Below are 25690 nucleotides of genomic sequence, written 5' to 3'. Positions count from 1 at the left end.
TTTCGATTTTCCCCTCCTTGCACTAGGGATGGTGTGGATCCCTCCTGTAATGAATTTCCTTTCTTAGAGGGGAGTACACCCCCAGCCCCCACCTGCTCGGAGAAGAAGAGTACCCTCCTGCCCATCTCCTCCCCACTCTCATTACATTCCCCTGCTGGAGACACACAGAGACTGTCATGGGGGGGGGTGTTCTTCCTGCTTCCAGCCTTCCCGCTGTCGCCCCTCATGGCCCCACAATAGGGCTACTGTACTGTTTTGTTGCTCAACCTGACAGCTCTGCATTTTATATTTTATAGCTGATGCTCTTAGCAGTTACATTATTTATTTGTCTGACAGATGCATTTACCCAATGCAGCTTGCAGTACTTGTCATTTTATCCCATTTAAGCTTGAGCACATTTTATTAAGGAGTCCTGAAAAGGAAGCACACCTGAACAGTGAGAGGTTAGTACTCGAACTGTAAAACCCTCAGCTGGCTGTTACTGTGCGGTTCCTTGCGTGACATCTCACATATGACTCTTCTGAGTGCATCTGCAGAGATCCGCCTCACCGTACCTCCCCTCCTTGGGTCTGCCACAAATCATGCAAAGCCTCCTTTTGCCACCATCTTGCTCCCGGTATGCAGGAAGTGCTTGAGATGTTACTTTTGAGTTTTTCCCTCTGATTCCAAGTGACCAGACTGCAACAGCACGGGCTTCATGTGATTCTAACCACCGGGGTAACAACCCATCAACGTCATACACTGTTCCACAAAGTCATGTGCACATTCCAAAGGGCATTTGACCGCTCAGCGAGGTGTTGGAGTGAGTGCCCAGCCCCACCGTGAGCCCCGCCCCTCAGCCTGGCAAGGGGTGTGTCAGAAGCACAGAGGACTACTGCTGTTTACACATGGGAGCCAGTTAGCGAGAGAGACAGTAATGCCATGTGAGCTCAGCAGCAGGCTCTGAAACAGGTTTGTCTGCAATACAAGGAGGATAAGTACCTGACTCCCCTTGATGGTGGTCTGTGTGTGTGTGTTTGTGTGTTTTTAACCTGGACATAAATGAATTTTCTGTTATCAATTTCATATATTCCTATTATTCACAAAGATGGAATATAAAATTCTGAATATGTATGTCCTTTAAGAAGTTGGATATGTGTAATTGCTTCAGTCTGGAGGCATTTATGCCATCGTAACTGGCAATTTCACCTTGAATGAGTGCGGTGATTTGCTGGGATTTCTGAGCTGGATGCTCCTTCAGAATGTCCAGGGCAGTCCTTCCATGGCTGTCCCGGATGTTGGCATCAATCCCTGCAAAAGAGCATGAGAGAGGTCTCAACACAGCCACAGGCATGGCCACAAATCCCTCATCGAACATAGCCAAGAAAGAGAACAGGTTTCCATCCTGAAAAACATGGAGGCACAATGACCTAATTAGACAAACTACTCCATTTAAATCAGTGTCCTGAAGGGACGTGCACAGAACTGACTGTTTCCTGACCCTGTGGTTGGATCACAGCAGAGCAAGGGGATTCAAACAAATATTCACATTTGACTGCTTAGCTCTCCCATTCATAGCTGTTTTTTTCCTATCTGCTCTTTCAGTTTCGGTGGCCAGATGTGGAGCCTGTTCAGCTGCACATGATGGGGCTGAAAGCAAATTCAGGCTGACTAGCAGTACGAGGATGTGTCGGTCCAGAGCACTCTGCCACCCTTCCTGGGAACAAAGGCTTGGCTACGAGGGAGCGTGACAGAGCGGTTAGAGAGCAGAGCGCAAATCTAACTTTATCAGCGTGGCCCACAAGGTCCGGAGCAGGGAGGGCTCAGGGAAAGGAAATTAGAGACTCCTGCATACCAGACTGTGAAGAGGAACTGCTGAGCAACACCAAGGGCAGTTTTGTTTTTGACCTGTGTTAATCTGTATTGAAACATCATCAGCTCAACCTGCCACAAACTCATTGAAAATCAAGTGTACAAGTAGCACACAGTAAAGTGTAGCTGTTGCTTCCAAACGTCAGCGATTCAGTGTGCCAAGACCGCAGATAATTTCTCTCAGACGGTTTAGGTAGCATGCACCGCAGTCTTGACACGTCCAGGTTAATTTCATTGCTTTCACGCACTGAAACGTCCAGTTAGTGTCACTGAGTGCAGCTGGACTGTGTCTTCCTCCTCTCTCCAACACCTCTCTGAGGTGGACGGTGACGGAAACCTATCTGTGTGGGAGAGTGAAGGCAGAGCGCAACCATAAACGCACCTGAATCCAAGAGGAGCCGGACTACATCCATCTTCCCAAAGAGTGCTGCTTCGTGGAGGGCACTGCCCTTCTCCGTCTGGAACAGGTATGGCAAGGTGGAGAAAGACACTGCGTAAAGCTATATACATCACCTCAGGACTAAAAACACATTGTTCAGATTCTTCACAAGGTCTTACGCCCCATGTACCGTTCAGAGGAAACCATTCCATGCTCAGTTGTACAACATCAGCTACCCTTCTGTGACGTGAGTCTCTATCAGTTAACGTTCTTGCACTTGAGCATCTAACAGTAATTTCCCATTTAGAGCATAAGTCTCCAGCATTTTGGCCAGTAGAATAGCTCCTTTGCAGCTGCACCACCTGCTGGCCCCTTTACAAGAGGGGAATCTCCCCTTCTCTTCACCGAAACCAACTGAACACACACTGCGGCGGGACTGCAAACCCACAGTTACCACGGTCACCACGGTCCACAAGGAAAGAGGCAGAGCACAGCACGGAGGCAAAATGACGCAATCACTCTCCTACATCACTGTACAAGACACACCCGGCATTCCCCGTCCACCCAGGCCTCCCCACGGTCCAGAAACAGCACTGTCCATCAAGTCACTCACCAGAACAAAATCGTTGAAGGATTTGAAGTTCTGACAGCTGGTGCAATACAAATAGTCCAGAAGTGACCCTCCAGCATAGGACGAGCCCCCTCTCAGGCCAGCCCCTTCCCATCCTGTTTCCTGTTGCGATTAGGTGGTGATGTCAACAGGAGGAAATCGATTCCCTCACAGAGCGTTTCCAGGAATTTACAAGCGCTGGAAATTGCCTTCCTATCGGTTTCTCTGTGGCCTACCACTGCCATTCAGTGTACGCACAGCGTACAACCACAGACCCCCACACGGAGCCCAGGGATTCACAGTCCGACGAATCTCAAACAGGCCCTGGGACCAAAACTGATCCAAAGATCCCCACATCTAATGTGGACAAGGCCAAAGGCCCTGTGGAGTTGCTCTAAGCACAAAGTCCTGGCCATAATGCTCTGTACAGCCTGAGGGAGTTAAAGTGTTGCTGCTGTTCACCCATGGGGGGTGGGGGTAGCATGGAATCAGGTAGGGACATCGCCCAAATGAGAGTCCACATACAGTCTGGCTGGCAAAGCATGACATCCTCTAACAGACAAACAATCCTGCATCCGGGAGCGAAAGCCTGTTTCACACCCGCGCAGGAAGTCGGCACAGTGAATCATCACAGGACCTCTTCAATTAATTAATGATTGGCCGTCACAGCAAGGACACACTTCAAAGCAGACACTCCAGCAGCACACACACCACCCTAGCGCTCCAGAGATATGGCTGCTTTATGTCACGTGCTTGTGTGTGTGTTTACGCGTGCAGGCTCGCACATACACCCTGGTCTCTCAGTAGCTGAGACTGCACTGAGCTTCTACACGACTCCCTACAGGTCCCTGTGATGGAGGACGGAGGGCCGGGGTGAGGATGAGCAGCCCGTCTGGAACGCAGACGCGCGATACATTATTCATTAGCTGTTGAGACAGCAGACTGGGCATGAACCACCACAACACACGTTTTCTCACACACACACAAGATACACACATACTCTCGCACTTACAAACGCATGAACACACAGACACAGGCAGACACGTACACTCAGACTCGCACCTCTAACACCTCTTCTGCACAGGTGACACAAACAGGTGTCATAAATCACGCACATCCCTCTGTCTCAGAAACAGGAAGCCACATGCCTTTCTCACCACGTGCCAAGCAGCACTCACACAAGGTATAAAGTGTTCACTGGGAAGAAAAAAATTTTAAAAATCTAATGAGTGACTGAATGACACTTTTCATGAGGTCAAACAGGAAGTGAAGAGACAAAACGGGAGAAATGACTGCAGATGCATAGCGCGAGAGAGGGTGCTACGATGGCAGGGAAGCACCGTAACGCCAAATCTCTCTCCGCTCGTTTTCTGTTTTGTACAAATAGGATAGTACCGTTAAAACTGTTCCTCCTGCGCATTAGGTGGCGTAGGAGGATTGAGAAGGGCTAGAAAAAGACTGAAAAAGGTTAATGAAGAACAAGAGTTGGAGAGTAATGGGGAATACACACACACACACTGGCTGAAGCCGCTTGTCTCATACGGGGTCGCGGGGAGCCAGAGCCTAACCCAGTAACACAGGGCATGGGGCTGGAGGGGGGAGGGGACACACCCAGGACGAGACACCAGTCCGTCACAAGGCATCCCAAGCGGGACTCGAACCCCAGACCTGCCAGAAAGCAGGACCTGGCCAAGCCAGCTGTGCCACCGCGCCTAAGAGGGAATAGCGTCAGGTAAATTTAGTAAAGTTTTCACTTTAAGGAGCCATTCTGTGTGTTATTCAGACTAAAGACACTACAAGCCAGTCACTTGGCTCTCGCTCCAAGAGCTTTATTTCTTCACGTGTGTTTCTCTCACTATGATCTCCTGACCGTGAAGAAACCCATCACCTAGAGATGTGGAAGACGTGCACTGATTAAAATGGCTCCTTTTCTCTGTCTCTCACTGTGCACTCTAGACAGCCTTGGTTCCTAGTGCACCATCTGTCACGCACCCCACCCCAGTCCACCTCACCTGAGGTTACACCCCTGCCAGAATTAACCTTTCCCAGTAGTCCAAGTCCTTCCCATTACTGTTCCTGCTCTCAGCACCCATCTCTGTGTTCCTTTACCTCTTCTGCTAAATTCTCATTTGAGTTAACCCCTCTCTACCTCCTCCCCTTAAAGCATTAACTACTTCATACACCCCCTCCCCCCCTCCCTTGGCATTAACCTCTCCCCCTTGCTCTGGTTCTACTTCCCCCCCTTTAACCCTCCATCAACCTCAAAAAAAACCCCTTTCCTCAATCCTTACCTTCATGTTGACATCCATGCCAGCATCCAGGAGCACTTCACTGACTGCACGATGCCCATTGCGTGCGGCCAGGTGGAGCGGTGTGTGCCTGCCATTGCTGCAGCTCATCAGGCTGGGGTGGGCGTTGACCAGCATACGGACCACCTGCAGTCGGCCATAAAGTGCCGCCAGATCCAGAGGTGTCTCACCACGGCTGTTTCGCATAGTAGGGTCCGTCAGCTCCTCCAGCAGAACCCGAACCACCTCAGAGTGCCCGTACTGGGCAGCGCAGTGCAGCGCAGTCTCATTCTCGTTGTTCTAGCCCAGCAAATGCGGGGTGGTGGAGACAGAGAGAGTGCGGTTAATATCCGTACCACAGGTGCCGTGAATGCGTCAAAAATACCAGCGCTGACATCCAGTGCCCACACTGAAGACCTATTCTAATGTGCTGTAACACATATGTAATATGCCGGATTGCCCAGTGCAAAGTATTTTGGCCATCACCCAGATCTCTATGATACACAGAAAAATCCTTCAGAATCTCTTAAGAGTCCTGTCTGTCAAAGTAATTTTTGCAGCAAAGCAATCCATTTCTGCAGTGGTATTTAAGGGAAGGGTAACTACTCCTCATGAGCAGGCCTGACTTTGATATGGGCCTCCTGCACTTTCTCTGGTGAAATTCAGGCTCTCTCACGCAGTGCATCGAGTCATTCGGTACCCAAAATGCCGCACTGCAGGCTCATCTTCATTGTTACAGTGTCCACAGGAAGTGAAAACCTTCTTGGACAAGATGAACTTGCAGTTTTGATCAAATGAAGGGCGTTTCTTAGAGCATAAGGCAATCGGACAGCCACGCCAATCAGCCTGTGGTCTATAATAGAGCTGTATCATGCAGCTAAGACCTACACAAACACTCCTGTTTAGCCATGCAGTTTTCACTGTCTCTGAGCTGCAGCAACACTGGTCCAAAGCGAACCAAAAACTGACCCTGTTTTTCCATCATGCTGCATCCTACTTCACATCCAGGATTGTTCCTAAGACCCTTGTGTATACCTCTCACCACACAGTATAAACAACCTCGCTGTGGCCAACTTTGAGGCTGGACCACACAGTGTGGGTAGACAGGGTTGGGAAAGCTGTGAGCTAATGCTAACGCTAAACGCTAACAGCGCAAACTAACCCCAACATTCTTCCTGGAAGCTAATGCTAATGCTACATGGTAACGCCATTCTAAGCACGTACGAGTCCCAGGCAACGCCGGTTAAACAGCATGAAAAGAGCGAGGAGACTTGGATATCATACAGACATAAACCATTATTGCGTTGCTGTCTTACTAAACCACACAACACACCTTTTCCTTCTTTTTACCTGCTAGAACATGACTCACGCCCTAAGTGTCGTTGGGAAATGTGTCACACATCATAGCTGACAGCACAACAGCTGCACAATCCCCTTACAATTATGGTTTTATACCAGAGCTGAAACTGTATGCTAACGTTAACACAATATGCTAACGCTAATGCTAACACTGGACCCAAGCATTAAGGCTCCAAATATGTCTTTTGTATTGCACTGTTTTTGATACTAGAATGCTGATGGTAAATGTTTTTGTGGACAGCATGCATTTCTTAAATCGTAATTCTGTCAGTGCAAGGTACCGATGACACTTCAGCCACGTGGCCTTGTGTTGGAGAAGGCGTCACTGGTTCGGCGTGAGGGTACACATGGCCGAGGGCTAGAGATCACGTGTGCCTGTGTCAGTCGGCGTTCTTTCACACGTGAGAGTTAGCGCACCGGTGTCCATGATGTGCCAAACAGTCTTTTAAGGGCACCATGTGACCAGGGCCAGATGAGCTGTGGGCCTGCAGCAGAGCTCAGCAGACTTTCCCAGGCTGGGAACTCCCTGAAGACTCCGCAGTGGAACACACGTGCTTTCAGTTACACAGCGCACCCCTTGGGCAGCTCCGGCAACCTGCACTTCACAGGAAGTGAACTCGGTCCCATGACCTTTGGACCAAACACCCCCCAAGATGTGACATTGGGCCTCAAATCTGGTCTGTGTTCTTGTGGGCTGTCAGGAATGAGGTTCAGGGGTCCCGTTCACAGGAGATTAGATAAACACAAAGAAATCTTAAGAAAAACAGACTGCCCCGGGCTGCTCACACTGGCTGTCTCACAAGGAGGTGGCCTTACCTGTGTGTGATCTCACACACACACACACACACACACACACACACACACACACACACACACACAAAATCATTTCCAGTGTAAACAGCTTTGAATACTACTCTGCGGTATGGAGGATGAACACAGACTCACGACTCATGGGGGAATTTCTGGGAAGAGCATCAGTCATGACAGTAGAGGAATCCGAGATATCTGCGGCGCCACAAAACCAACAAGCATCGAAGACGCACCACCACTGTGCTCCGTGTGTGGTACCAGTACCAGGGTGTTTGATATATACAGTGTAGAAGAGTGTACGCTACCAACGCGTCACTCACAAAATACCTCACAGATGCATCAATGGAGGCAGACCTCACACCCAGACGATGCAGACCTCCTCTTCATGGGCGAGAAGAGGTTAAGATAAATTCTCAGGACTGTGCTGGGGCACTGTTCACCAATCCAGGGGTCAGGAGTCAGGGAGCAACATGACCCTCTACTCTCCTGCTGTTTCCAAAAAAACATTCCTGGGATGTGTCAGCAACTCTCTGGGGTTAATGAGGTTGCAGAGCCATAGAAGTGAACGAGACACACACACACACACACACACACACACACACACACACACAATTAGACTCAGAATGCGGGGGCTGCAGTCCGGGAATGTGTCCACATGCAGTCGCCATCATACCCTGGGGCTTTCCAGCTGAGGGCAGGCAAAGCAGGGCCAAGATGTGGCTGTGCAGGCAGACTGAAGGGATTCTCACGCCTCTCAAGAGCAGGGATTCCTCCCTCTCTCACACCCACCATAGGTCTCGTCCCCCCCAACTGCCTTCTTTGCCAATTTCTCCTTTGGCCACTCTGCCCCTTGTCACTGCAGGCCTTGATGGGGAAGATGCACCAGTGCGGAGGGTGGTTGGCCTCAAGGATGGAGAAGGATCAGTGTGGAAGGATCTTGCTCCACCTACACCTCCATCAACAAAAACCAGCACAAAGGTATAGCGGGGAGCCCTTCTCTGTTTCACTCCAGTAAAGTCCAGATAAAAGATTAATGGAGCAAAGACAAAGCTTTTTTTCTGAGTTATTGAAGCAGGTGGGTCAATGGGGAGGACACTGAGGTTGTTTCTCACTGTCACACAGTTACACGGAACACCTCGAGTGTGTGACGCCAACATCGGTATGGCAGCGCGGCTCATTGGAGGTTCTCTCCTCTGAAAGCGTATTTTTTCTCTCCCGTGGTACAAGAGGTCGGGGAACAGCCACCGACACGGAAACCGCGGTTGTGAACAAACGCACGGCGTTTCTGCATCTGCCCGACAGCCCGGACACAGGCAAGCAAGTTTTTAATCTTGCTCATTTATGTCTCGCAGCGTCCACTACCGTGTTAATTCGCTATATGAAATCATGTCATCGGGACTTGCTGACTGAGCGAGGGAGATGAAAGCAGCGAACCACGAGATGTCGGCAATCGCGGTGAAGGTCTGCGTTTCAATAGCTACAATTCACTGTTGAAAAGTATGGTATTTAGAGCTCTGATTGATTTTTCTGTCACTCAAGCAAGATTATTAACAACAGCTCGTGGAAGCTGTTTCTGCAGATTGAGGTCTGCTCACTCAGTTACACAACAATACACACACACACACACACACACACACACACACACACACCTGAGTGACACAAAAACCAATTCGCTCATTTGATAAGTGGCTCTCACACACGACAACTCGTATCCTTCAAACACAGCTTCCTCCAATCTGTGTGCGTGTATGTGCGTGTGAGAGAGAGAGTGTGTGAGTGAGAGTGAGAGAGAGCGAGCACCTGGATCCAATTAGTGGTACCATAAACAGCGAGTAAATTTCCGTCTGACTGCAGAAATGGTCCAGTCAACTACAAGCAAAGGAGGGCTTCTACCTTTCACTTAACAGCGGTTGTGACAGCTCATGTACATCTGATTACATCACACTCTCGAACTTTTGTATTTTGCCATTTGGTGAAAAAACGGCCATTGGGGGTGTTGTGCAGATACATGAGGTGCCCATGCAGAGATGACCTGTCCCTGACCCACCATCCAGAGAAAGTTTCTCCCCCCCATTTGTCCCACTCACAGAGCTGCCTTCTCAAAGCAAGGGTGGGGGTTGGAGCTGCCTAAGAGGAGGAGAAAAACAGAGTTAACCCCCACAGTAAAGTCTAGTGGTTACAAGGATGGGGGTGTGCTCTGACCTCGGATGCCCCGCTGGCACTTGTGGATGGCCGCTGGCGTCACGGCAAGAGTTTGGCGAGTAAGACATCACTGTTCAAATTTTATATAGCACCAACACCTCCCACCATGAGTTGCACTGTACTCAGAAAAAATTACAAAACGCACTCAGACAATATGCAAAACGAATACTGCAGCAGCAAGAGATGACAGGGAGGAAAAAAGGGAAGTCTGATGAAATCGAAGATTAATCAGAAATACAACTGCTCCCCTCTGGATATGTGAAGCGGAAAAATTTCTGATCTGTGCCTTGTACACCACGCCACTTTCTTGCCTAAGCATATGCTGACAAACTTTCACATCTGACAAGTTAGCAACAGTAGATTAACTCAACTAACTAGCTGAAGAGCCCAAGGCAGTCCAACGTTCCACATATAACAGTGAGGAGGTAGAAAGGTTTTTCAAATTCAGACTGAAGGAGAAATACATGTTTGGTTATAGTAGTAGCGTTCACACTCGCACACACAAACACACACAGGGTGACACGGTGGTGCGATAAAACAGAGTATGACATTTATGGCCCTGTGGCCTCACACACGTTACCCCGGCGGGCCCAGGGAAAGTGCTGGCTGCCTGTCACATATCGAAGGTTTATGACCAGAACAGAACTATTAATCAGCAAATGTTTGGTGGAGCTCTTTACGGGGGAGCGTATTTAATTTAATTGCTACAGGGATTAAGGCGGTCATTAGCTGTGAAACAGGACAGCCGTGCCTATTACACGTGTGAAAAATGACAAACGGTGGAAAGATGTGCGTTGGAGAGCCTTAGCTCAGCTGCGCGTGCATACGCAGCACTGGCAACGGGTTTACCTGGGGCCCAACGTGGAGCACAATGTCAAAGAGCAGCCAAGAAGAGCACGGCATCACACTCGGCTAATACAGACCTGTGAGCGCCACCAGGAGCATCCCACTCCCAGAGGGGGAGCCAACAGTACACAGCAGGTGGAAACAAAAGCCGAATCAAACGACCGAGCGACTGAGACCGCCGCCGCCTCTCAGGGTCGCTCCACCACCTTTGGCGCGGAACCTACATCCTCTGACCCTTCCTCGAGATCCTTGGCGGCACACACACCTGCTCGTTGACCCTGCAGTGCGAGGGGCCATGGTGGATGAGGATGCGCACGATCTCCACATCTCCCTTCCAAGCGGCTAGATGCAGAGGGAAGCAGCCCTTGCTGTCGGCCACGTTGGTGGAGGCTTCGAACTGGAGAAGTTTTAGCACCACATCCCTGGGGCAGAGAGAGGGAGACATTTCAAAAGAAACATCCGCCAATGATCCTGGTATTCTACTGCTCTATAAGGCAACCATCCAATTACATTCCAGCGTATAATGGCTCTCCACCCATACAGCTAGTGAGGTCTTTGTTAGCACAAATGACCAGTGAACCTGTCGAAGTTAACAGCAGTAATAGCAGTTACAGTTGCTTTGCTAAACTTCTAAGTATGTGGGAAAGAGCAATAATGTAATGAGGACGAGGAAGACACAAAGGGGAGGCAATGGTTTTACTGGTACAGGGATCCTTTGATATATGAACTATATCTGAAATTTCAGTATAATGGCTCTTGGCTTCTGATAAACAATTTTTGATTTATGGAAACAAAAAAAAAAATGGCTGTAACAAAATTTATCTAAGCAATTAGCAGGAAATGTTTAGCTTATTTTGTGGGATATATATGCACATTTCAGCAGCAGTCTGCAGTTCTAGCAAGTTTTTCACACCAAACACGACGTGCTCAGTGGATCCCTGCTTGTGTTATTGCTGATCCAGTGGAGAAATGATCAGTTAAAAAGAAAAGTGGGAATTAACACTGAATAGCTAAGTGTGTAAATGTGATTTTCTAGAAAATTATTACAATTGCTTAATTATATATGAATCTATTAACATAAGGGGGGGCGCGGTGGCGCAGTGGGTTAGACCGGGTCCTGCTCTCCGGTGGGTCTGGGGTCCAGTCCCACTTGGAGTGTCTTGTGACAGACTGGCATCCTGTCCTGGGTGTGTCCCCTCCCCCTCCAGCCTTGTGCCCTGTGTTGCCGGGTCAGGCTCCGGTTCGCAGCGATCCCGCTTGGGTTGAGCGGCTTCAGACAATGTGTGTGTGTTTGGAAAATTTGTTTACGGTTTCTTGGATGGGTCCACCGTTATTTTTCTTCACTTAAAATAATGGGAAATAGGCTTTCAGTTTCTGAAATTTTAATATCCGCACCGTTTTCAGGAACGAACTGATTTCATAATTGAGGGATGCCTGTACTACACAGGAAGCTCCCATCCCCAAGCTGGGCTACAAGTTGTAGGTGGGATAGTTTGGGAACCATTTCCACTTCCTCTCAAGGCTGAGAGTTCCTCAGAAATACCAAGAAAGAGAAGTATTTTGGGCTGGGGCTCTTGTCTTTTATTGAGCTGATGACGTTGCTTAAGGCAACTCACAATGTTACATATGGGTTAGAGGGGTGTGATTCAAACCAGGAGCCTTGAGGTTACCAGGACACATCCCGACCAAGTTCAAACAAGTTTCAAGTTGCAAGAGAAAGTCTACTGCTGTACTTGAGGCACAAAGATATTATGCTGAAGCTCAGAACGTACAATTAGACTTAAACATAGACAGGGTACATGAATATACACACACAAGCGGTGTCAGTTCTCAAGCTCTGAAGGTTTAACGAGAGGAACTTCCGATGTACCTTAAGGAGAGCCACTAAACCAAATCCTGTGAAAAATTTCAAGCTGTATAAAACATTAGTGCGAAATCACAAGAATTCAAATGAAGAACAAGGTAAGGTAAAGGAACTGCACGGCCAAGTGGGCATTTTTCAGCTGCTCGACCCGTCACTTCCTCAGGACTCCGATTTTCAGATTAACTTCCCGGAAGACAGCCTCTCAAAACCGCCCAATTACCACAACCTGTAATTTTCGGTAAACTCTCCATTCAAATTCCACTCAAAATGACATAAGCCATTTTCTACACGGCTCCTAAATTGTAAACAGTATTTAACACCCCTGTGTGCGTGCGTGTGTGTATTTGTGTTTCCTACCGCTAGCTTGAAGCACTGCTTTTTTGCGGGCCTCCCCTGACAGAGAGATACCATGCGTACTGAAATAAAACTCAAGTCTCTCTCTCCTGCACTCCAGCTGGCGGGGAGGTCCTCGCTCGGAACACAATTAACCTTTCCCACCATGTTTGTGGGTGTGCGCAGCACTTAGGAAGAGATCTACAACACGTGACTGACACAGAGGCGTGATGCATGGGCAGCACCACCCAGAGCTCTCAGCGGTGGGCTAACCGACGAGAAACATGGCCTGACAGAGCTGAAAAGCTGCACGTGGAACACCTGGGCTACCGAAAAGGTCGCTGAGCCATGTGATTGACAACTCACAGAGGCAGGCTGAAACCGCAGATGGAGAACCGCAAGCACCGCGTTGCACCGAGTAACTCGCTGTCCCCTGGGCCCGGGTCCTGCCAACCCAAATCCATTCATCCAAACCCCTAGCCTGTCCGCCCAGGGGCGGGGACCCTTACCTGTGTCCGTTGAGTGAGGCGTGGTGCAAAGGTGTGTACCCAGAGCTGTCAGCACAGTTCACATTCAGGCCCCGCCAGATGCTGCAGAAGGACAAGATCTAAAGTTAGTGACCCAAGTATGACTGATCCACAGCATTAAAACTCAGGCACATGGGACCAAGGTATCAAAAGCAGGGGCTGCATATAAATAGGGTTTAAATAATGAAACCACACCCTGAAGCAGCTGTTGAAAATATGAGCTAGTCACACTTTCAAGTTCCAGGTCAAGGGGTTACTCATGCACCCTTGAAGGTAACCGTAAGGCACTTACTCCGCACGTATACAGTAAAAATTAACCAGCTGCATTAATGGGTAAATTGCTGCAACCACCTTCGTATTTCCATTTGCTTTGGAGAAAAGTGTCATCTACATAAATAAAATATCGTGCAAATGTTCAGGATTTGGTGGCTTACAGAAACAGGCCAGTCCCTGGAATTTTTCCTAAATAAAACTTTGGAACACAACTGTAAACAGGAGGAAGGCTGAAGACATTCTCCGTTGAGTAGCTGTATGAACAAAGAGTCGGCTGGACAAATCCCTGAAAGGAATGCTAAAATCTGCACAAATGCCCCAAAGTACGCCACCGGTGGTGTATTCTCAACAAGGAAACACAGTAACAACGGTGAATCACCAGGAACAGTTTGTCTAGACATCCCGCAGATTCCAAACAGTTCTCTAAAAGCATTCCATCGGGAAAGGGGCGGGGTTTCTCTGACTGACAGGGTAACCGACCCAACAGGAAACGTCATAAACGACCGTGGTTCGAGGCATTAAATCGTGGGGAGCCAGAGGAGCTGGGCTGGGACAGGAGAGCCGCGGGGTTAAAACCAGAGGAATGCGGGGCCTTTGTGTACTAGCAACACCCCGGCTGGTCCAGCTTGGAGGATAGAGCTCTCTCGTCAAAACCACACACTGATTACAACCGACACGCTCATGCACACACGTACACACACACGCATGCACTGACCCCATGCCACTGGTCTGTTGAGCTGTCACTGGGGAGGACCACTGGCAGCATGGAACAGAGCACACCAACGCTACGCTAGAGATGCGTTCCAAGGCGCGGCACTAACAACGTACGCGGTCCCCGGGCTCATCGTGTGGCTCAGCACACAGAGAGAGACAGACAGAAATATCCACTCTCCCTCAGATCCTTCTTCACAAGAACCAAGCCCATTTTGATGGGGAGGAAAACACTCAAATTTGTATAAAATGTTAGATTAGCTGGAGAGACGGCTCGGAGCGGAGATTAGAGGGGTGTGTACAGCTCATCCTGCTACATTTAGCTTTGCTTCCGCGCAGCACTAATGCAGCGAAGAATCCTCGGTCTCCCTCGTCCCCCGGGGGGTGTCACACTGACTTGTGCAGTTCCTTGAGCCCTGGCCCAAAGGGAGAGGACCTGATGAGTGAAGAACGCTGCACACGGTCACGCAAAACACGGAACACACGTACGACCTGCACAACAGTGAGGGGAACGCGGGTTTGGCTTGAGCTCTGCGGATTATGGATTCATTAAGAGTGCAATTAATCCCATCTCATCGCAAGAGAGCGTGGGCCTGAAGGGCAGTTGGAGCTCCACACAGGCTCCCCGGGGAGAGCGGAGAGGGGTAGGCTGCACCACCGCCATGAAATCGGCCCAGATCCCCCCGGGAAGCCCCGAGCTGCGAAATGTCACTTAAGATGCACTAATGTAATTAGCCATGGTAAAAACTGCAGGGTGAAGTGGGTTAGCCCTGCACTAATGAAAACATCATCCACAGGTGGTGGGGGGGGGGGCATGCGCGGGGAGTGAGCAGAATCATTATCCCTCGCCGTAGGACACACCGTGGGGGGCACCGTGACGGACACCGGCGCGGAAGAGTGACGCGAGCAGGAGACGGGTGAAGCCAGAAAGGGGCGGAAAGCTGGCTCGGTCGCTCCGAGTGTTTCGGAGATCTTCGCCAGCATTTCCCAGGCTCTTGCAGCAAAGCCAAGGCAGTTTCTTCCTGCCTGGGGTTTCGAACCCCTGCGCGGCTTTAGCAGCTCCACGGGCTGAGCCACGGGCCAGCTCACTCCCAAGTGGGCAGGCTCGCGTGCAGTCCGGAGCACTGATGCAGAGGAAAATCCATTGGAGACCCCCATCCGTTTGACGGCTCCGTGCGTTGTTCCGTTTTCCCACTCACGGCGGCTCCCCGCTCTCGCTAATTGCTGCGGTAGAACGAACAGCCCTCTATGGTGTGAGGACCATTCCCCAGGGCCTCCACAATTACCATGACCACTTCCCCATACACTTTTAAAAGTGGCTCATTGATCCAGCTCTGGACCACTGCCTGACCCCTGGCTCGCTGTCAGACCCGAGGGCAAGACCCAGCCTTTTCACCTTGCGGTCAAAACCGCGCGGGATGGCCTTATATCGTCATCAGAAAGGGCGTGACCCCCGATATGAGCAGTTAACACAGAGTACACACAAACCCCAGCTGACCTCCATCCATCCATACATCAATCCGGCCTGCAATCTGTCCTGTCCATCCATATATGGACTCACCCATCCAACAGCCTGTGATGAGTAAAGCCAGGTTGACCGCTCTGCCTTCCAGACGCTTGTCTAAAACCAATCCGGTTAGCGACCAGGCGCTGTCCGCTCTGGTCGCTCTCACATCGAATCTGCAGCACAGCGTGCTGGACACATGCAGCAGCAAGGGTGGGGGCACTGTGGCAAAAACAGCAGCGCACCACGGCTGTAAACAATGGCATTTTACCCCAGTACATGCCACACCTGTGCGCTCCTCTCTGGAAGAACACAGTCTTTCCCCCATGAGGAACATGTGAATAAAAGCAGGTCCACAACAGGACAACTGACTGCGTGAGAGCATTTCAAAAGGAAATTCAGGCTAAACTCCCAATTGCATTGAACTAAGACGAGGGGGGGGGGGGATCAGGACTGTTTGTCAGCCGTGCTGCCGCTGGCTGAATGCGTCCCACCCCGGTGAGGAAGGACACGGCGCTCTCGACAAGGCGGCTGCTCTTCATTACGAGACAGAAAGACATTTGATTAAGTCGCAGTTGTCATAACAACCCGTGTCCGTGACCCGGGAGAGGACGCGAGGGGCGAAGCCGCCAGATGACAGATTCAGAAAGATGCCGTGAACGTGTCGGGATCTGGACGGGAAAACAAACGGACATTAAAAGTGAGCGTAAGCGTGACCCTTTCCCATCTCCGCCCTTCTTTCCGCAGGTGCCTGCATACTACAGAGCATTGGTCATAACAGGGCGCAAAAGGTCGTGGGGTCATGGACCGTGAAGGGAGCCGCTTTCGCACCCTCATATTATGCAATGAGTTTCGGGCACAAATTAGCACAAGTCAGCAGTAAAGCCATTCATATAAAGAGGTAAAACTTATCTTTGTGTAGCAGATTAGGATGAAAGTGTTGGCTGCGCAATTATTTTCCTCTCGTTTGTGACTCTCTGCCATTGTTCCCGAGGCGGCGTGCTGAGCGTGCGTTTGTAACAAGCCTGCATTTTAACAAGTGTGCGTTGCGTCCCGCGCCTGCCGCTTCCTTTGCCATCCGGCCACTACCCGGTTATGGCCTGTGACCTTTGTCGCCAGTGCCCCGGGGAGCAGAACCGCGCTGCTGCTTTTCGTCTTGGTCTTTCGGTGACCCAAACAATCCGGCCGCGTTCGCCCACCCTGAGCTCCAGGGCCGCATGCAAACACAGGGCTTTAGAGTGGAGCAGGAGACTCAAACAAAGGTCGAAGGTCAGAGAACGGACGCTCAGACACCCGGAGGTGTGATGCAGTTGTGTCGGAACATCGGGGTTCACAACATTACGCTATTAAAGATGAGCAAACTCCAGGACCTGGGACAGAGAACATAGCGCTCCGTTCTACCGCGATGTTCAACAGTACAAATACGATTCTGAGATTTCTAATGTTAATTGGTCCCAGAAGCACCGCTATAGCCGCGCCAACTGCCTACTGCATTTTTATTAAACACCATCCACCGCTGAGACGACCAGACACGATTGGTTCAATATCGGTTAGTGTGATGGTGCTGCCGATTCAGCCTTGAACGGAGCGACCGTCACTGCACATCGAACCAAAAATGAAGAGCAGTTTTACCCAGTTACAGACCAGTAAGGGCCCGTGGGTCAGCAGGGTGCGCAGCACTGTTCTACACGTGTTCCCCTCCGCTTGCCGTATCGGCCATGTGGCCCCACTGCATACAAGCAGGGCTGCTGTTGCCGGGGTGACTAAGGGTGGTGATGGACAGACCCGCTTACCCTGCTGGGCCACGCGGTACTAGCATTTACCCCATCGTGAGTTTGTGCGCTGTCCGTACCACTCCTTGGAAAGGGACTTCTCGTTTCTCACTACGAAATACTAATGGAGGAAAGGAGTACCACGCGGGCCGAGCAGTGCCCCTGCAGCACCGGTGGGTTAAACCCATGACACCTTGTGAAGTCGACCTTCACGTCACTGAGGCTCTGAGCACCCATTGCTACTCAGCGCTACACAATTTTACTTTGAGCGTCTCTAGTTCAACATGTGGGCCAGCAGGTGGTGTGGTGCTCAGAGCTGCTGCATTGACATGGAAGGACACGGGTTCAAATCCCACTCCTGTTGCGGTGCCCTTAAGCAAGGTACTTACTCCGAACTGCTAATAAAAAGAAAATGACCGAGCTGTGTGAATGGGCAAATCATAGTAAGGTGCCTAAAACTAAGTGGCTTTGGTGAAAAGCGTCAGCTAAATGTAATATAAATGTGAGATCGCGAAAACCCAACAGCTGAGGACACACACCAGTTCTTTGGTGCTCTTCTGCAGTCCAGTCCAGTCCCTCTCCCAGCTCCCAGTCTGGCCAGAGCGCAGGGACTGAACCCTTACAGTAACTGTACTGCACTGTACACCAACACATGCATCAGACATCATTACATCGCATTAACACACACAGCCAGACACATACACACACAGAGATTGAAACACACATTCACACACACGCGCACAGGTAAGCTCTGGAGTCCCCCTCCCCTCTGTATGAGATCTGGCTCCAGAATGGCTTCTACTTGCCACGTGCAGCTCGGTCAGGTCTCACCGTTTTTCCCCAACCCCACCACCTTCACACACTCCTCCTGGCCTCAGCAGCTCCGTTCCAGCCCGTCTGTCCCCGGCATTCACCTGCAGCTGGTGACACGCAGACGCCCGAAGCCAGAGCACTTAGCAGGCGCTCCCGACGACAGCTCGCTTTCCGGCACCGTCCCGCGTTTCCAGCGGTGTTACAAACGACCTCTCCCCGGTGCCGCGGAGAGCATGGCAGCGCCGCGAACGATAATTATAATGACGGCCTAATGAGTTTCCAGGAGCTGGAATCGCAGATGAATCTCGCATAAGGATGATGCTCTCAGGATCGGACGGCCCGATTGGGGGGGGGGATTACGTGAGCTCTTTCTTAGATGTTTGCAGTCATTCAAAGCTCCCATCGGCAAGTATAATTTACTTAGTTAAAAGTGCAAATGTTCGTTTTAGCACAGCTACACTCTGCCTGCAGGACAGTTTAGCAGCCTGGATGTACTCTCCCAGTTTTACAGATATTTGTGGCTGAGTTCGGTGTGGCTACCAGGAAAACGTCCTCGCCTCGCTTGCCCTGCCTTCCCTTCCTGGGTGGAGAGGTGCCGCGCTCACCTGTCACGGCAAATGTTCCCGGATCCGCGCGTGACGGCACGCACCATGGAGCACAGCATCCTGGAGTTCAGCCAAGACCCGGCAGCCGGTGCACAAACCAGGACCACGTCTTACCCCCCACCCCACCCCACCCCACTTCCGCGCCTCCATCCCAAACCGCTGCGAGATGCCATGCCAGGCAGGGCTCTGCTGGAACACCACTAAATTGCAGGCCTTTAGGTGTTTAAAATGCCACCAGCTCTGCTGAGAATGTGTGCGACCACGTAATGACCGCCTTGTACCGCGGTCAGCGTTGCCTATGCAATCAGGCTGGCTGTAAATCTATCCAGCAAGACACACGAGCACACACGCGCGTACACACAAAAACAGCCAGATCCACTTCCAAACATAACGCAACAGAACACACGCATAAAAACACACAGACATACACAGGACTCCCACACCTGTTGGGTCCATCACAGTGGACCACCCTTTTGGGACTCAAACACTCCTTCATCGCGGCCTCTCGAGCACCACATTACGGACATAATGGACTCCTTATGCATGGAAGAACGTAAATCATTGATGTGTCGAGGGCACTCTCTGCCAACAGCAGGTGTAGTTACCCTGGCACTCCACAGCTCGGGTTATTAGGAGTCTTTAAAACCACAAAAGGCTTTTTACGCAGCGCTCAAAGGCACCATGTGCTGGCGATACACACCACTTAACGGTCTTCGATGGCTGTGATATAATCACAGCTAAGCACCGCTCTCAGCAGTGACCTTTGAGACCAGTGAAATCGCCCCATTCCTTAGCGGTGTTGCTGTCATTTACTTGTATTTACCTGGCGCTCTTGTCCAAGGTGACAGATAAAGCTACTGTAGATATTCGGTAGAAAGCAAACGGCATTTTTCTTCCCACCCATACAAGGGAGACGCTTAACACACACGTTCGCTTACTAAAGGCAAGTGTGTGCGCATCTGGGAGAGGAAGAAAGCCCAAGCAGCTGTTGGAAACACACCAACATGGAGAGAATAAGGAAACGACACAAACTGAGCTGGATTCAAACCCAGGTCCAAAGCCAGAGCCTAGGGCTGTGAGGCAGCAACTCTGCTCGCTGTGCCTCTGCAACACCCTGAGCAATAGGACAATGAGTGGAGTTACTGATAACCAAAACAGGTGATGATCTGCACACCCAACGGCATCATCCTGCCCCCGAGAAAGGGTGAGGGTCGCGTGTGCAGCTGAAGATCATCCTTGACAATCCATCGTCAACCTGGGTTGGTGCAGAACGGATGAGGCTACACTCATCGCTGGGTTCTCGCTTTTCCGGGTTAAACTGGAGACCTGCCGGCACTTTGGCCTTTTCTAGACAGAATTAAACGGCTCCAGAAGCCTTGCCTCCATAGCTGGAGTTCACACCTGGAAGGTGTCACAGCCTGGATCAGAGCACCATACTGTTCCGGAAACAGTCTAGAACACACACACAGTCCTGATGGCCCTAGCACATTGCCCAGAACAGGCAGCACTTCGGCTTTTCGACCTATTCGCTGGCACGCTGGGGGGGGGTCTGTGTTTCCATTGCCCAGCCCCAGCTAAGGCAGCAGAACGCATGAACGTGCACGCACACACTCCGCGAGAACTCGGCAGACGACACAAGAGAAACACACAAGGCCTTCGTGACACGACGCAGGGAAGGGTTGTGCTCCACGACAGCGCACAGACGAGTCGTGTGACGCAGCCACTGTCCGGCGCTGTTAAAAGCTGTCCGTTTAATGCTGATGAGCTGAAGCTCATGACAAAGCAGCTCTAATCCCTGGTCATCATGCGGTCCTGTTTATACGCCCAGGAATGCAACAAACAGCTCAGTTCAGTTCGCTTACTCCCCCGGGTGTACAAAAGGCCGTTCGAGTCCATCTCCCATGCTGCACCGCTCCCTGAGCCATCCCTCTGCACAGCATCACACGGGGGGGAAAGGGAAGCAGTATGAATCAGTGAGGGGCAGGACGGGACAGCGTAGGAGAGGGTTACTGTGGTATCCGTGGCAACGCTTTTCCCATGTGAAACACATACAAACACGTAAGTAACTACACACGGCAAAATACATACATGTACAGACATACATGCTGGAGGTCAGCATAACATATGATGCTGTGTATTCACAGAGCGTTAATTATCAATGATGCTAAACAGTACATGTGTTACGCATACTTTATAGCGCAATAAATTTTATGTTTTACGGCTTCCGAACATGTAAGATGCACTGTATTTGTACATCATGAACTACCAGACTTAAGTCATCAGGAGGAGGAAAGCTTTGATTACAGTATGTGTGAAGTAGTCTCTCTCAATTGCACTCTCTTTCTCTCTCACACACACAATAATTCATCTGGCAGACACTTTTCTCCAAAGCGACGTACATACGAGAAAAACCGAATATAAATACAAACACACAAACATGTGCGGACACGCATACAGGATCACCCTGCTTGCAGGAGCTGCACGCGACTCCCTCTCATTACCTGCAAGGTATCCAATGTTGATACGAAAAGGTCGATAATACCCCGATTCAAAGTGAGGGATGTGTCAGTAACCATGGCAGCGGTACAGGACGACGACATGGCAGGAGCCGTAAGTAGGGGATGAGCTGGCGGCCTTGGACGCTTGTGCTCCTGTCCGGGACCCTTAACACGGAGCACAACGTGCCGCTCAAAACCCGCATGGCTGGTGGTTAAAACATCACCTTCCAGATGATCGCACGGATCAAATGAGCAGGTGGCTTCAACAGCGATGGAAACATCACACGAGTCTTTTGGCTGTTCGTCAACAGCTCCCGCACGCACTGATTGAAACATCACCTCCACATCCCCTTCCTGGAGCTCCCTTAGGCTCCCGGTTCGCAAAAGTGCTGAGTAAAACATCATCACCTCCCAGCTCATCACCGACATCCGTAGGTGACACATCTAATTACGACGCTTTCCCTGCTGCTCTTGGCGTGCCGGCCTTCGATCGGGCACGGAAATCCCAGGATGCGTCCTTGCTCCGCAGCTCTCTGTGCTCCGCCGCCACTGACATTACGCTACTTGCTCTCATTACACTATCCATCTTCATTTGGGTAACTGACAGGTTTCATATCCTCGACATCTCCTGCGACCATTAGGCAGGAACGGAGCAGCAGCCAAGCAGACGACGTGCGAGGCTCCAGGACCGTTCCCTGCAGGCAGATCCATCCGGAGCATCCTGCAAGGCGCACCGCCACGCATTTCTACATTTACACCGCGACTTCTTTACTCAGTATCTGCTTATTCACTCTACTTACCGCTTCTCTTAAATATGACATTATAATCAACAAAAGAAAAAGTACGTCAGGCCGTTTCCTATCCTGCACGCTGCCCTTCCCTTCCTCCGTGAGTCTTACATAGAGGAGTCCCTCTCCCCTTGACCTTTAAGATGTGGAAATGTGCCCGGGTGAATTTATTGGACCACCAGCGTCACTGTTTATTTACATTCAAAGAACCATAACAGGAGGAGCCCGGCCAGAAGGGGAGGGGAGAGAAGGCCCACCATACCCGACCTTCTCCTGCCCGTGCGCTGGGATCTGTCTCTCCACGTGTCTGTCCAACTCCCACGCGAGCGGTAAACAGTCAGAAGGGTATCCCTCCTCAGCTCTGCCCTCGTCCACACTTCCACTGCAACCACATGAACGACCACAGCGGCCACAAGGTCAATGGTAAGAACCCTTTTCACCCACTGTGCCCGGGAGCTGCGGCGGGATGTAAATTGGTGGACGGCCAGCCCCCCGGGAAACGCTGCCGTAGTCTGGGGGACGGGGGGGGGGCGGCGACGTCCAGTTACCGTGCCTCTTTGTCAGTGCTTGTTGGAGTGGCGCTGCGTTGGCACTGCCTGGGCACGATCTGTCCTCCTTCAGCTGCCAGCGTCTCAGCAGCCAGCCGGCTCTCTCTCGGTCAGACTTCTGTCACCGAATTTCTCCATTTTGTGTCTTTCTCCATCGACAGACGGCCTGGCATGCCCAACGCTCGGCTCGGCACTCCAGGGCACGCTGTGCTTCCCGTTTAAACTCTCGTGTCTTTGTTGACGTGCCCCTGTTTGGAGCTGAGCGGGGGAGACTTTAGGGTCCCTGGTGCGAGAGCCAGGTGGCTGAAGGCAGTCTGTAGATGCGCCTTCGCACACTCCAGCGCGGGGCAGTAGAGCCGCAGTCCTCGAGATCGGCGTCGAGCGCCGGATTTTGCTTAGTCTCGCCTCTTAATTGCTATATTGATGTGGTTAAGTGGACAGTATGTCACCTCAACTAGGACTTCAGGTGTCCATCAGGCACTAATTAAAATGTGGTCTCTAGAACCTGCAAAACACTGGCCTCCAAGGAGCGGTGCTGTGATTTAGGCCCCTAATGCTCGCACACTCACTCACTCTCACGCAGACACACACTCGCTGGGGTTGACCTGGGGCAAAAGACATCTTGTTCCTCCTTTTGTCCAGGAGGAGATGCCGCAATATTGTGGTCTCACACACAGGTTTCCTTTAGAGCTCAACCTTCACAACCAGCAGCACTCTTTCATCTCACTCCCCCTCCTTCATTTCTTGTGGATTTTATTTTCTATTTTAACAGTCTGTTCCAGCACAGCTGAGCCTTATCTCAATGGAAAAATTTACCACGTATCGAGTCCCCACATCGCATCCACACACTGGCCCTATATTAGGCATCTGATTCAGGCTTCAAACATCCCCCCCAGTCTGGTTCTTCCTAATGACTGAGACGCTACACGTGGTTCTCCGTTTCGGCAGACGAAGTAGTGACTGACGTCAATATGTTGTTCAGATTCAAACTTTGCCCCCAGTGGAAATACACACAGCACTGGGTATGGGTGGTGACTTGCGGGGTGGGGGGCATCGCGTGCAGGAAAGTGAAACAGTCAGAAATAAATAGAGGCAAAAACACAGAGAACGTTCACATGAAAAACAGACTTGAGGTAGGGGAAGTAGCCCCGTCCAAAGACTCAAAGTTAAAACCCTCAGGTGCAAGATGTGCTGATCTAAGCACTGCTCCACATCGCTGCTCTTGCTGCGGTTCCCGTTGGAAGGTGGAAGCATCGGATCAGGACCCAACACCAGCTCAGGGCTTTTGGAGACGGCATGAGGCTGGTTGACATGAGAAGGAAACTTAGATTTCTGGTCACCATCACCGAGAGATCCCCAAGATCAGACATCGTCTTGCTGTCTGAAACCTCTGAAAGAGTCATCTTGTTGGAGCCTACAATCCAGTGAGGAAAGCGCGTGGAGGAAGCCAATGAGAGGAATAAGATGAGCTATGAAGGTAGAGCAGCTGTGCACAAAACGTTGGAGGGCAAGGCATGTCCTTGTAGGGAAGTCCTTGTACAAGGCCTGTAGTGTGTTGGGTCTCGCAGGCAGTCAGAGGAGGAAAACCATGACTGTTGTTACTGAGGCTGTGGAAAGGGCTTCTACATGGCTGTGGATCACAAGAGCGCTGCATGCATCCAGGCTGGGGTCTGATGAACCCTGGCTTGGTTGCTCGGGTGACGGTATCTCATGGTGAAAGTCCCGAAACACCCTGCGACTCCAAGTTACACCACTGATTATGCACCCAAGTGCATCACAAGAAGGGTGTAATAAATAAAAAAATACTACTTATATTGCAACCCTCAGAGCGCGGAGTCCAGAGCTCAAACCATAGTGCTTGCCGTGGCCCTTAAGTCCTGGGCCTGAAACATTTCTCACATTTCCCTTAAGCCCCACCGTACAACATAAAACAGGCCTGAGTTCAAAGATGATGCTCCAAAATTCGGACTAGAAGAGACAGCAGAGGCACCAAAAGCACCATGACCTAAAACTACGGGTAAGGGACCGGCCTTTAATTAAGCGGTCATATACAGACAGACCCGGAAGTGACCTTTGATACTGAATAATATTGATCAGGACTAATGAAACCCACAATCCCATGGCGATCCTTCACAGACTGACACAAAAGGATGCCATGTGCTACACGTTTCGCTCTCTCTCTACTGGAAAACGGTGCGAAGGAAGCAGTGCGAACAAAACGCCTTGTAGGAGTTTCTCCTCTCAAAAACAGGCAGCCTGCCACCAAACTCGGCCCATTTCGTTGTGTCACAGCAATCACAAATCAGAGGAAATGGGGAGCGGGAGCGTGCTTCGGTGGCTGTGTGTGTACGTGCGTGTAGGGCAGCTGCAGGAGTGCATACGGGTGTGTTGGGTCGGGGCGCGCCTAACAGATTTTTAAATCGAGTGAGTGTGACTGTGCAGAAACCTGTCATTTGGAGAACATCTGCAATTTGTACTGTCCATGTCCAGCTGCGCCACTCCCACCTCCACATGTTAGCTGTAAATCCAAGTATCACATAGACACACACACACACCGTACAGGAAGCTACAACACAGGGAGAAAGGAGAGCCCAAATTCCCATTGAAGATCAACGGCAGACACCTGCGCCTCCTCGCCCCCTACGACTCCAGCAGGGCTCCTGTCACATCCTCAGCGTGGCCCTCGTGCGTCTCCTCTCTCGCGTCGCGAGACGTAGGAGGCGGGGAGGAGAAGAGAGAGGTGTATGAGAAAGAGACAAACAAAGAGGGGGAGCCTTTAGGGTATCCCACAACACATCTTCATACATGGAGCAGATCTGGGTCAACTTAAGCAAACTCTGCTGTTGCATAAGAATAATTTCTTACCATTAACTGTTAAGAACAAGAAACTGTGGGTTAGAAACCCCGCTGAAGATGCCCGACTTAATGACCACACATGTTCTCACAATATTTCCGGCCCTTTTCCACCACAGTCGTGCCACTTAATTATGCAAATGCAAATTGCATTCATTAAGAGCGATTATTTAGTGGATGCTGGCGGACCGACGGAGCTGCTGAACGCCACAATCCACCCCCACTCAGGCGCAATCAGCTACGCAACTTGCTGGCG

General features: G+C 50.8%; 1 protein-coding gene across 8 annotated transcripts in view; it reads right to left on the bottom strand.

Moving 5' to 3' along the window:
- The window catches only part of anks1b (ankyrin repeat and sterile alpha motif domain containing 1B), a 115057-nt gene that overhangs the window by 72556 nt on the left and 16811 nt on the right, over nt 1-25690 (bottom strand). For all 8 annotated transcript variants that reach the window (XM_018747291.2, XM_018747290.2, XM_018747289.2 and 5 more), the window contains exons 2-6: nt 13052-13132; nt 10611-10767; nt 5132-5428; nt 2234-2309; nt 1189-1290 (exon numbers count right to left, since the gene is read on the bottom strand). In XM_018747291.2, coding sequence (XP_018602807.2) covers nt 1189-1290; nt 2234-2309; nt 5132-5428; nt 10611-10767; nt 13052-13132 — 713 coding nt within the window. The remainder of the gene's footprint in view (nt 1-1188; nt 1291-2233; nt 2310-5131; nt 5429-10610; nt 10768-13051; nt 13133-25690) is intronic.

This window comes from Scleropages formosus, chromosome 2, assembly GCF_900964775.1.
Source record: "Scleropages formosus chromosome 2, fSclFor1.1, whole genome shotgun sequence".
NCBI lineage: Eukaryota > Metazoa > Chordata > Actinopteri > Osteoglossiformes > Osteoglossidae > Scleropages > Scleropages formosus.
Note: the sequence above shows the minus strand (reverse complement) of the source record. Positions and strands in the feature narration are given on the sequence as shown.